We start from the raw sequence: 12,740 nt of genomic DNA on the forward strand, positions 1-12,740 counted from the left end.
CTCAATAAAGAAGTACTCATGTTTAAAAAAAAAAAAAAAGATATCTGCTGGCAATGAGTGCCAGCCATCTCTCTGAAGGCACTGTGCAGAGCCAGGGGTTGCCTTGGGTCCTGTCTACACAAGAGGAAGAGTGGGAGAGAAGAGGGCTCTGGGGAGAGATCAAGATAAAAGAGGGGGACCCCAGGAGAATCACTTGTCTGACGATGAGTACCTAAGTCTCCTAGGCTTGTCAACTTGTAGACAGACAGCAAGCCATTCTGCCTGCTGGAGAACAGAATAATAGGGCTGATGGTCCCACTTCCCACTGAGAAGCACAGTAATCTGTGGCATCAGTGAGGATCCACACCTTCCGGTGTATACCAACAACGGAACTGTGCTCCTACCACTCTGTGCCCAGAGGAGGGGTGTGGGAAGACCAGGGCCCACTAGTAACAACTTGTCCCCCTCTCTGACCTAATTCTTTAATTATGTAACAACAACCATAATGATATCAGGCAATGTGCTAAGTGCTTTATGCACATTATGTAATTGAAACTGTGTAACTACTCTGCGAAGCAGGTACTAGTTCAATTCCTTTTCCATGCAAGGACCGTTGGGCAAGTTAATTCACCCAAGGGTACACAGGTATGAAGCAGCAAAGCCTGAATCTACTGTACACCCAGTTCAACTCCAAAGCCTGCACTCCTAACCACTGCATCCTTTAGGCTCCCTGAAAATGTCAAGTTCACATTCTAGGAAAAAAAAAAATTATTAAGACCAAGAAGACGAAAGTTCTTCAAGTGGTCCATTTTCTCCAGTGGTGGATTAATATGTAAATCTCACTAGCAAGATAGTAACAAAGCCAAGAAAATAAGAGTGACATAAGTGGTGCAAATAGCACCAGGGGCCAGCTCTTCTTGGGAACCTGATGCTGGAGATGCTGGAGCAGAGACAAAGAATCCTAGCTCAAAAACCCTCAATCAGCAACTAGCACCAAAAACACAAGACACTTCCGGAGGCCAAGAGGGTAGTGGGATCCTGACAAGTGGGAGAGAGCTAGGACCCCCCCCCCCACCTTGGAGGAGTGGGAAGGGCCAGAGCACCACGGAGCCTGCAGAGTGGAGGGTGAGGGAGGGACTGCACCTCCCGCACTGTGCCTGCAAATTCAGGTGCTATTGCCTACAGACCTGGGTCCCTGGACTGATGCTATGAGGCTATAGGCAGAAAAGCAGCAGAGCCAGCTCAGAGTGGTGGGGCCCCACCAGAGCTTGAGCCTACCTGGCTTGGTGTGTAGACAATAGCATGAACAAGAGGCTTCTTCCCTCGAACCACTCTCATTACTCCAGCGGTAACCACAAAATACACCAGGAAGCAAAAAATACCTGGGGCATGGGCAGAAGTGTTGAGACTGGGTTTTCATACTAGAAGCTTCCTTTCCTACGGGTCCAATGTATCAGAATCAGCGCAGACTAAGGCTTTTTACCACAACTCCAAGGCAGATACTACCAGTCAAGGCTGCTAAGAGTTCAAGGAGCTATAGACAAATTCACAGAGAAAAGGGCAAGACATCTGAAGAGCTCTGAGAAGGAAAAGGATGACAAACCGAATGATCTACACAAGAGAAGGCAGAAACACTGGAACAGAATATGTAAGAAATGGATAAGCACCCATAGCAGGGGTATAAAGTGGAATAATGAGGTGAGAATGTCTCACGGGGAAGAACGAACTAGAGGAATCAAGGGTGATAGAGTAACTGAAGGAATGTGGTGGATGGGTTGGGTAGCAGAGGGCACGTATCTGAAGAACAGATGACTCAGCTGGCAGGTGGAGGAGACAGAGTCTCAGGAGGCATCCGGAATGGATGAAAAGGTGCGATGAACAGATAAGCATGAAGAGAAGTGGGGGGTGATGCAGACATGTCACTTTCACAGACTTCCTAGAAGGCCACTAAAGAATGATGGACGAGATAGACACCTTGGATATGATAAGAAGACATCAAGACTGCAGCATGGAGAGGCTTTTAATGTGCCTCATCAGTAAGACTTAAGAATGTCAAAGACCGTGAGAAATCTTAACAGCCTCCAAGAGAAAAAATAGATCCCTTTCAAAGGAACAAGAGGTAGACACTAGCTTTCTTGGGTATGATCCTGGAAAGAAGTAGACAATTAATGGTATCTTCGCAGTGTTGAATCTAGAATTTTATCCAGGTAAAATTATTATGGACTTCTCAAAGTGAGATAAAACATCACCTAAGAACAGAAAGAGTAAGTTCATTTCCCACTGATTCTTGAAAGAACTCTCTGAGGATATGTTCCATGGAGAAGAAAATGGAGCTCAGAAGAAAGTAAGACGGGGAAGGCAAAGGTGAATTTTGTGGTCTAAATAGGCAGTGATAAAAACACACCTATATATTTTTTAGAACCATGAATTGGACCTGGCTCTTTGGCAGACACAACACAGCTCTGTCCCTGCAGCCCGGCCTCCCACCCCCAGGGCCTCGAAACAGCATTTGAACTACATTTCTTTCTAGGTGTCCTTCTGTACTCATCTTCTCCCATCTTCCCACCGGCAGGGTGATCTTACTTGATAACTGGTGCAAGAGGCCCAAACGTCTCTTCATGAGAGCAGAGCATATCCCTGGTGACATTGCTAAGCAGAGTGGGCTCAAAGAAATTTTTTCCAAGCTGGTGTCGCTTCCCGCCAGTCACAATGGTGGCCCCTTTGGAAACGGCATCACTCACATGTTTCTCTACCTGCATGAAGAGAAAAAGAGGAGCCTGGGAAAGCTAGCTTGAAGATGCTATAATCTGTTAGAATGTTAAATCTGCAGAAAACTGTGTTTTCTTTCTTTTTCTTAAAAAATAGATTGAGAATGACATGCTCTTGTTCCTTCTAGGTAGAAAGACCAAATATGCAGAGACACCAAAGCAGGAAAAGGGTACGTGGCATGTGCAATGCCACCTTCTCCTCCTCTTAGATTTTCTGCTGTTTGATCTTATGATTTGTTGAAGGATCTAGCATGGCCTGATGTCCTTCTGGGCCTGACACTCTGTGGTTTTCCTGGGATTGTTCTTTGCACTCTTGAGTTAGCTCCAGGTTCTTGGGTGCCATGTTGTCTTCTTGGCTTTCATTCTGTTCTAATACATTCTCAAGTGGTTGTTTCAAGAAAAGGACACTGAAAACGCGTACTTCCAATTTTCCGACAATGCATGTGTGATGTCTTACTTACCTTATGTTGGCTGGTGACAGAATTGTAATCCAAAATCATTTTCCTTCAGAACTCTTGAGTACACGTCTCAATTTCTAGTGTTGTTAATGAAAAGTCAGTTCAACAATAGTTCTCAGTCCTTGGTGGATAGCTTACCCTCTCTCTGGAAGCAATTAAAATCATCATCTATGTTCCTAACATTCCAGTGTTTTAGTGGAATGTATCTGGGGCTTTTTTCTTTCATTCTACTAGGTAGTAGGTAAAGTCTTTCCATCCGAAGAATCCTTTTCCCCGGCTCTGACTTTCCATGTTACTTACCTGGTAATGCTACTTCTCTCTCAGTTCTTTCAGAGCGACTATTGCTAAAATGAATACCCACTCACCTCCAATTAATCTGATTTCTTTTCAAATTTTTCTCGTATTTTTTTTATCTTTGTTTTTAGCTTTAAATCATAAGAGATCTCCTCGATTTTGTGTTCCATCTTCAGCTGATTTTTTAAAAAAGATTTGACCATCATGTGTTTAATATCTAAAACTCTTCTTGTTCTCATTGCCTCATTTTCACAGAGCCTCTTTCGTTTAGAGGTGCTACTTGCTCAAAACACCTGGAGGATGCTATCGGATTCTCAGAAAATTCCTTTCTGTCCCCAGACTCATCCACTTCTTGAGGGTCGACTGTTCCTCTCATATAAGTGCTGAGCATTTGCCCTAAAGGTGTCATGATTTTTGGTTGTTCAACTTCTTCATTTAGGTGGGTGACATGGGTGGCCTTTGCTGTTTCCAGTCTCTCACCTAAACAAGAGGGACAACAGCAAGCTCGGGTTTATTCTGATTTGGCAGGCTTCACTTTAGGGATAGCCCCCTTCCCCAAGGGGCAAAGGCAGGGAAGGCCGGCTCCAGTACTCCCACCCTCATTCTTGAAGCTGGAGCCCAACTAGGTAGGCTGTGGTATCTCTTGCCCTGAGCAAATGTCTCTGCTGTCCTGTGTGTACTAGTGGTGCTTATGAGGAGAAATGGTATTGGAACCACCCAGAAAACTATGCAAAATATAACCAGTCAGCACCATGTCTCCCTCACTCCCACTCCTACTCACCCCAGCCACTTCTAGATAGGCCCATCCTATAGAGTGGCACCCACTTCCCCTGCAGGCTTTCCCTGGGCATGCCTGGTCTGTGCTGACTTTTCTGTTAATACCACCAGAAGCTCTTCATAGCCTTTGGTCCACTGGAGCCCTCTCCACTCCCATTCTCAGTGAGATATTCTATGGGATTTCAGGAAAGGTAAATACCGGCTTGGGCACATTCTACCATCCAGACCCACCCTCTTCAAACCCTTGCCCCAACCATGCGCAGAGTCCACCGTCTGCAACAAATCCTCAGCCATAATGGCTTACTTCCTAGGACTTATAGCTCTAAAAATAATTATATTTAACATATTTAACAAGGCCCACTTCTTTGCCCCCAAATAAAATATATGCTTTGCCCTTTTCTAGTCATCTTAAATGTCATGTGCAATTTTTCCCCCTAGAACCTACCCTGTGACTGTATGTATACTAGAAGCCAACACATGGATGTTTTCAGGAGGTGCGGTCTACTTACTAAGCTCTCCAAAAAAAGAAATCCTTCACCTGTCCTTGCTTGAAGTGCTAGGAAACAGCGCCCTCTAGTGGGCATTGTTTGCATCGTCACTTTGGCAAGAACAACAGAATCTCTAGGAGGACGGTCTCCTAGGCCAGCGAATTAGCAAGAGCTGGGGCATTTAAAAAAAAAAAAAAAAAAAAAAAAAAAAAAAAAAAAAAAAAAAAAAAAAAACCAGTGCTGAGAAGACTCACACCCAATCCCCTCGGGTAGGACCCAGGCATCTTTAGTTGTGAAAGGCACAGGGTGCGTTGAGAATCAGCACTCTGGGCTTGAACCACAGCTAGTACAGACCCAAATCATCTCCATTGGCCAATCAAGTCCAAAATCCCCTCAAAAATGCTAGTGGTACCAATGGCCACTTAATTTATTTATTTAACACTTTAGGGCAGCCTGGGTGGCTCAGTGGTTTAGTGCGGCCTTCAGCCCAGGGTGTGCTCCTGGAGACCTGGGATCAAGTCCCGTGACCGGCTCCCCGCAGGGAGCCAGCTTCTCCCTCTGCCTGTGTCTCTGCCTCTCTCTGTGTGTCTCTCACGAATAAATAAATAACGTTTTTTAAAAAAAGATTTTATTATGTATTTGTGAGAGAGGCAGAGACACAGGCAGAGGGAGAAGCTGGCTCCCTGCGGGGAGCTGGACATGGGACTTCATCCCAGGACCCCGGGATCACAACCTGAGCCAAAGGCAGATGCCCAACTGCTAGAGCCACCCAGGCGTCCCCCAATGGCCACTTTAATGCATGTTCTCTATTAGGGCAATCCCAAGGCAATAACTACAGAGTTCTGTCAAACCTTGATGCATCCCTTGGCTCCCACTGGCTGAGGCACAGACATGGGTTCAGATGACATGGCTGCCCACTGAGTCTAGGCAGTGCTAGAGTTCTTGGTCCTCAGGTAGCCAAAGAACAGGCAGGCTGTGCATCCAAGCTGGGTACTGACCTGACCTTAACTTAATTTTGGTTCCTCAGGTGACACCTAGGAGGCTGGCTGTGTCAATTTCTGGCCACCTCTTCTCCCTTCTTTTCCCACACACAGTCCAGCCTCCAATTTCTGTCTGCTTTAAATTATTCTATTAAAATCCTTTCCACTAGTAGAGACTTATCTAAGGAGCACACTGGATGTTCATGTTTTTGTTTTGTTTTTTGCTTTGGATGTTCATACTATAAGAAAGTTCTTTGTAAGCAATTCTAAAAAGGATTTTGGGTTTTCTCCCTTTATTTATTCAACTCCAGTAGAGTTAATATACAGTGTGGCATTAGTTTCAGTTGTACAATATAGCGATTCAACACTTCTGTACATTACTCAGTGCTCATCACAGTAAATGTACTCTTAATCTCCTTCACCTGTTTCCCCCATCCCCCCACACACCTCCTCGCTGGTGACCATCAATGTGTTCTCTAGAGTTAAGAGTCTGATTTGTGTGTGTGTGTGTGTGTGTGTGTGCGTGTGCGTGTGTGGCTTGTTTATTCCTTAAATTCCACATGAGTGAAATCATATGGTATTTGTCTTTCTCTGGCTGATGTACTTTACATTATACTCTCTAGATCCATCCATGTTGTTGCAAATGGCAAGATTTAATTTTTTTTTTTTAGTGGCTGAGTAATATTCCATTGTATATATTCCTTCTTTATTAAAAAGGATTATGTTTTAAAAGAGGAAGCTGTTTTATTTTTTTTATTTTTTATTATTTTTATTATTTTTTTAAAGATTTTATTTATTTATTCATGAGAGACACAGAGAGAGGCAGAGACACAGACAGAGGGAGGAGAAGCAGGCTTCCATGCAAGAGCCCGATGTGGGATTCAATCCACCAACTCTGGAGGCAAAGGCAGATGCTAAACTGCTGAGCCACCCAGGCATCCCAGGAAGCTGTTTTAAAACAAGGACAGGGCACCTGAGTGGCTCAGTGGTGAGCATCTGCCTTTGGCTCTGGTCATGATCTCAGGGTTCTGGGATTGAGTCCTGCATCAGGCTCCCTGCAGGGAACTGGCTTCTCCCTCTGCCTATGTCTCTGTCTCTCTCTGTGTCTCTCATGAATAAATAAATAAAATCTTAAAAAAAACCCAAAAAAACAAAAAAACAAGGACAGAAATCTCACCTATCTAGACTATGACTTTCTGTGAACAAAGAGATCCTTCCTAAAAGCCATCTCCTTTTCCTGCCATCTGTAGATCCTGGGCATGGTTTCTGCTATTCCGAAATCTCCCTATGAGGATGCTTTTGTCAAGGACTCTTCTGAAAGGGTGGTTGGTTTTTTTTTTTGTTGTTGTTGTTGTTTTTTGTCAGTGGAAACCAGCATTTCAGCTGAAACTTACATGACTTCAAAAACAAAAGCAGTCTTCCTTTCCTTTTGAGTATTCAAAAAATTAAAGAACTTTGTCTTTTAAGATCCTAATTCAGGATCTGGGGGGGATAGAATTATCACCACTATTAGAGAAAACCTAGGAAGGACAGTAGAAGATCTAAACTGACAGATCTCATGGGCACTCAATGTAATGACAGAGCTGGAAAAGTTTATGGCCAGATGATGCCACTTAATTTATACTATGGGCAGAAATTCACATTTTCCTGATTTCACCATTATTTTCAAAACAGCCTTGCTGGGCACTTCACCAAAGTATTTTTTTGCTAGTTAAGCCTTTGATATCGAAACCACGAAATTTAATAGAAAATCAAACAAACTTACCTTTTCTACTGCCTTTTCATCAATCAATGGACCTTGAGTAGTTCTCTCCTCAAATCCATTACCCACACGCAGGTTTGTTTTAATTGCCTCAGCAAATTTCTTCACGAAGGAATCATGAATACCCCTTTGCACCAGGAAACGATTTGAGCAAACACAAGTCTAGACAAAACAAAACCAAACAAAATAAACTCACAGACCAGTTTATCAGAAGCTACTGATCCAACCAATAAACATGTGACTGCTGCTACCTATGTGAATGTGAAAACACTTCCCAAGGTGGCTCTCATCCTGTGTCCAACCTGCCACGTTCCTCCCCAAGTGGGTGGCACCCTGAAGATAAATGTATTAAGTGCACATTCTTCTCCAACCTCCTCCATAGCTGCCACACCCTGTGGTTAAACATGTAATTAAGTACAAATATCTGTGCAAAAATAAGAAAGCCCCCGACCCAAGTTTTTTCCAATGTGTTAAGTCAAGCCATTATGAAACAAATAGGGAAAGAAAAAAGGAGCATAAAGAACCCCTAACTCCATGAGAGACAGTGGTGCTGCAGCAATAGAGCAGGAGCAGGAAGGAAGGCAGTCAAAGGCTGACATATCCATTAGCTTATTAAACTATTCAAGGTTTGGCTGAATCAGATATTTTGAAAATGGACAAGCTTAAATTATTAAAAAGACCCTTATTTTTTCTCTAATTAAGCCTAATATATATTTTTAAAGATGTATTTATTTTAGAGAGAGAGGGCACGCATGTGCAAGCAGGGGGAGAGGGAGAGGGAGAAAGAATCCTCAAGCAGACTCCCTGAGTGTGGAGCCGTATAAGGGGCTCAATTCCAGGACCCTGAGCTGAAATCAAGAGCCGGCCACTCAACCAAATGAGCCACCCAGGTGCTGCTAGACATAATATTTTTTAAATTACAAAATATAATCATATTATAGGAAATGCAGTTATCACTGATAGATTTTCTTCTTCTTTTTCTATTTTTAAAGATTTTATTTATTCATGAGAGACATGAAGAGAGAGGCAGAGACATAGGCAGAAGGAGAAGCAGGCTCCTGATGGGGAGCCTGATGCGGGACTCAATCCCAGGTCCCTGGGATTATGACCTGAGCCAAAGGCAGACACTCAACCACTGAGCCACGTAGGTGCCCCTGACAGATTTTCTTTTTGTCTTTTTTCTTAATCATGTATTTTTCTAATAGAAACTATAGATGCTAGGTAGCTATAAATTTTGTGTTCTATGTGTTTTATTGGCTTCAAGTAACATATCTCAAAGTTGTAGCTTTGTAAGTGTAACTGAAGCTTATACACCTTGGCATTTTATGTTTCTAAAGAGAAACACAGGTAATTCTGAAACAACCAAGCTTATTTAAGGTTATATGAAAGGGAAAAAATTAATTACCCAAACTATTTGATATACAGAGTATTATACAACATTCTACATTTTTTTCAAAATATAAATTCTCAGGAGTTTTTATTTTGTCTGTGGAATGCACTTAAAACTACTTATTGATGGTACTCTAAGACAAAGTAAGAATTTTTTTGTAAGAAGCCGGGTTCCTGGTAACAGCTTGGAAAGAGCCTGGGAGACAGGACCCTCAGTCCACAGAGTTAGGACTGTGACCCAAGGATCTAGGACGTCAGGTCAACCAGTCTCTCCAGAGTTCCATTTTCTCGACTGGAAAATGTGAGATTTGTATCAGGTCACTCTGAAGGTCATGTCAGGACTGCCTCTGGAGGTGTGAACTCAGGCCATCACTCTCCCGGGTGACAACTTGGTCACCCCCTGGGCACACTGTACCAAGTGCCTATCTGGCTGCCTCCATCCCAGGGACAGTGAGACCCAGGCACAGGGTTTTGAGTTTTTCAAGAACTATCTCAACATTTTCCTACCTTCTCTTCCCTCAGACTGTGGGCCTCAGACCCTAGCTGTTTGGGCTATTTTGTGTCTGAGGAGATGATCTTACCTGTTCTGTAGAGAAAAGCCCAATGAGGGGAAAACTATGAAAATAAACAGGTCCAAAGAGCAGGAAGAAAAGAACAATTTGATTAAAAAGTATCTGCTGGGGCACCTGGGTGGTTCAGTGGTTGAGCATGGCCTTTGGCTCAGGTCATGATCCTGGGGTTCTGGGATCGAGTCCCACATCAGGCTCCCTGCTCAGCAGGGAGTCTGCTTCTCCCTCTGCCTATGTCTCTGTCTCTCTCTCTGTATCTCTCATAAGCAAGTAAATAAAATCTTTTTAAAAAATACCTGCTGTTCAGAAAATTCCTCATAGCCTGGGATTACACCTTATTTCCCTTTGGACCCTCTGAGCTGAGAATAGTTGCTGGCAAAAAGAGGGCCCTTGCTAACTGCTGAAAAGAATGAGTAAAGAAAGAACGATGGGAGGAACCGACAAGTTTCCTTGCAAGAGGTGAGTTGGATGGTTAAGAGCTTTGTGAAACACACACACACACACACACACACACACACCCTGAAAAAACACTGTAGGACTCACCTGTCCAGAGTTCCTAAATTTGGATGCCATAGCCCCTGCTACAGCCTGGTCCACGTTGGCGCTGTCAAATACAATGAATGGGGCATGGCCACCCAGCTCCATGGAAACCCTCTTCACAGAGCCTGCTGCATGGTGCAGCAGTACCTGCAGGCAGAGGACAGACTACGTGAGCCAGGATCTACCTGGCCTAGTAAACCTTTGTTTTAGATGTTGACCCAGCAGGGAAAAAAGCCAAGAGCACAGCAGTGTAAATGGGACGACAGTTTGCATAAGAACAAGAGGAATAATCATATATATTCATATATGAAGAAGAAACAGTAGGAAGGTTACAAAAAAAATAAAAGTCATTACTGATAGCAGAAAGGGAGTCAGGGTCAGGGGGGAGATGAGCCTTCTGAGCATGAGCAAGTTTATACTGTCTTGCTTCTTGAACCATAGAAGCATATTACCTATTAAAAATTGTATGATAATAGGGCTTAAGCATAATATAGGGAAGATCTTAAAATCACCCAGAATCCCACAACCCATAGCTTACTACTGATCAAATTTTAAGGTATATTGATCCAGAATTGAGCCACACACAAAGGTTCATATAGATGTACCTTTTTTTTTTTTTTAAAAGAAAACAGAATGGTAGATTTATAGTTTTTTAACCTGCTTTATCTTCCCCATTAGCCATGCATCTGGAACATCTGAACACATTCATAACACCTTATACCTTCTTCCTTCAGGGCAACACTGTAACGGGAAGATTCTCTCATGGCAGCACATGTGTTTCTAGAACATTCCTTTAGATGCCTGCATACAGTTCCACTGTATGGCTTTTCCATAAACTTATTTAGTCAGCCCCCATCTGTGGGAAATTTAGGTCTCCAATTCCTTGCTATTCAAAATAACACTGCAACTATTCTCTCAGTATAAATATGTAGAAATAGAATTGCTAGCTCATGCACAATTGTAAAGTTTTCTAAGGAAACAAAAGACCTATTTCTATAAGTACCTTTATACTAAATACAATTTGGGTTCAGTTCTAAGACATCCATTTCAACATCAGTTGTGTGTTTCTGGAACCTTTAATTCTAGATAATGAAAGACCTGTACATTCCAGAACTGAGGCGATACAAGAGAGAGCTTTCAGCCACTTCACATGCAACAAATCCTGGGTACTCTGGCCACCCCAACTCCTCGGTATCGTCAGAGAGAAGCCTCTGTCATGTCACAGGAAGGGTGAGCAGACATTATCCAACAGACCTCTTAACACTCTACTGCGAATCTCCCAGAGAGTGATAAAGATGAACTAGAATTTTCTTACTCTATTCAGAGAAAACACCAGAATGACAACTATTTCCTTTGGGAATTAAGTCACGTACCTTTCCAGTAGCTGTTGAGCCAGTAAAGGAAATTTTGGACACTAGAGGATCAGTACAAAGTGCTTCCCCGACTTCCTTGGCCTTCTTCCTAGAGCAGGGAATAACATTGTACACACCTGGAGGAATCCCAGCCTGGTTTGCAAGCTATAGAGAGAAACAGCAAACAGGGAGCAGCAAATGAGCAAACTGGAAAAACAGAAAAAGGGAAACAGATGTTTTCATTAAAACATAATGGAAAGAAAACTAAGCTCACTTTGGGGACAGAACAGGAATATATTTGGAACTAAAATAAGATCCTTATTCATGCTAAAGTGATATTAAATGTGTTGTCACACATTAAACTATAGCATGAGTTTTAATGCTATTTTCTGTTAAAAAAAATAACAAAAGAAAAAACAAAACAAAAAAAACTTTGGATTTCTTTCCCGAGAAAAATCAGGGGAGGGTTCAAGAAGCTATAGAAGCTGCAAAGGGAGAGAGTGGCCAGGAGACTCCCAGAGCACCTCCTGTGTGCAGGGCAGCGGGCAGACCTTCCTGCAGGGGACCTCTGCACCCAGTGGAGACAAGCAGGAGGCCTCACAGGGAGATTGTGCCCAGGCCACATGCCAGGGAAGAGAGGAGCCAGCACACAGACCCCAGCTGCCTCAGCCCGAAACCTGCACTCTTCCTGCAGTGACCCTCTTTGGATCAGGCATATCTGGAATTACAATAGCTCTGAATCTCATTAACAATTAACACTGCTGGGACGCCTGGGTGGCTCAGCAGTTGAGTGTCTGCCTTCAGTTCAAGGCATGATTCCGAAGTTCCAGGGTCGAGTCCCACATCAGGCTCCCTGCGGGGAGCCTGCTTCTCCCTCTGCCTATGTCTCTGCCTCATTCTGTGTGTGTCTCTCATGAATAAATAAATAAAATCTTACCAAAAAAAAAAAAAAAAAAACAATTAACACTGCTTAAATCCGACTGGGGAGTCTGGGAAGACGGTGGAAATGGCAGTGCTGGACTCTCTCCGAAAACAGAGGCAAAACAGAGTATCAAAGACAACATTTACAAGAGTGGATGTAGTGTCAGCAAAGGACAGCAACATCCTTTTATTTTTATTTTATTTTTTTTTATTGCACCACAGTGCTGACCTAAGGTCTGATTGCCCAGGCATCTGCTTCCAACATGCATCTCGAACAAACACATGGCTGGCCACACCACTGAGATAAGGAGCCAGGCAGCCCTCCCCCTGAAGTTTCATATAACAGAGAGCTGGGCAACTTGCTTTTTTGCCTGACCAGTGGGTGCGGACACACCACTGATAGCTGAGAGCATCGGCACCTTCAGAAGCTGCAGAAGGAGGCTGTTTGATGGATGGGGTACGG

At 43.4% G+C, this 12,740-nt stretch overlaps 1 protein-coding gene across 1 annotated transcript in view; it reads right to left on the reverse strand.

The window, feature by feature from the left end:
- The window catches only part of ALDH5A1 (aldehyde dehydrogenase 5 family member A1), a 28,682-nt gene that overhangs the window by 5,771 nt on the left and 10,171 nt on the right, over positions 1 to 12,740 (reverse strand). Inside the window, exons 5-8 of the mRNA XM_072729025.1 lie at positions 11,378 to 11,521; positions 10,008 to 10,151; positions 7,510 to 7,668; positions 2,563 to 2,732 (exon numbers count right to left, since the gene is read on the reverse strand). Of these exons, the coding sequence (XP_072585126.1) occupies positions 2,563 to 2,732; positions 7,510 to 7,668; positions 10,008 to 10,151; positions 11,378 to 11,521 (617 nt within the window). The remainder of the gene's footprint in view (positions 1 to 2,562; positions 2,733 to 7,509; positions 7,669 to 10,007; positions 10,152 to 11,377; positions 11,522 to 12,740) is intronic.

This window comes from Vulpes vulpes, chromosome 12 (genome assembly GCF_048418805.1).
Source record: "Vulpes vulpes isolate BD-2025 chromosome 12, VulVul3, whole genome shotgun sequence".
Classification (NCBI taxonomy): domain Eukaryota; kingdom Metazoa; phylum Chordata; class Mammalia; order Carnivora; family Canidae; genus Vulpes; species Vulpes vulpes.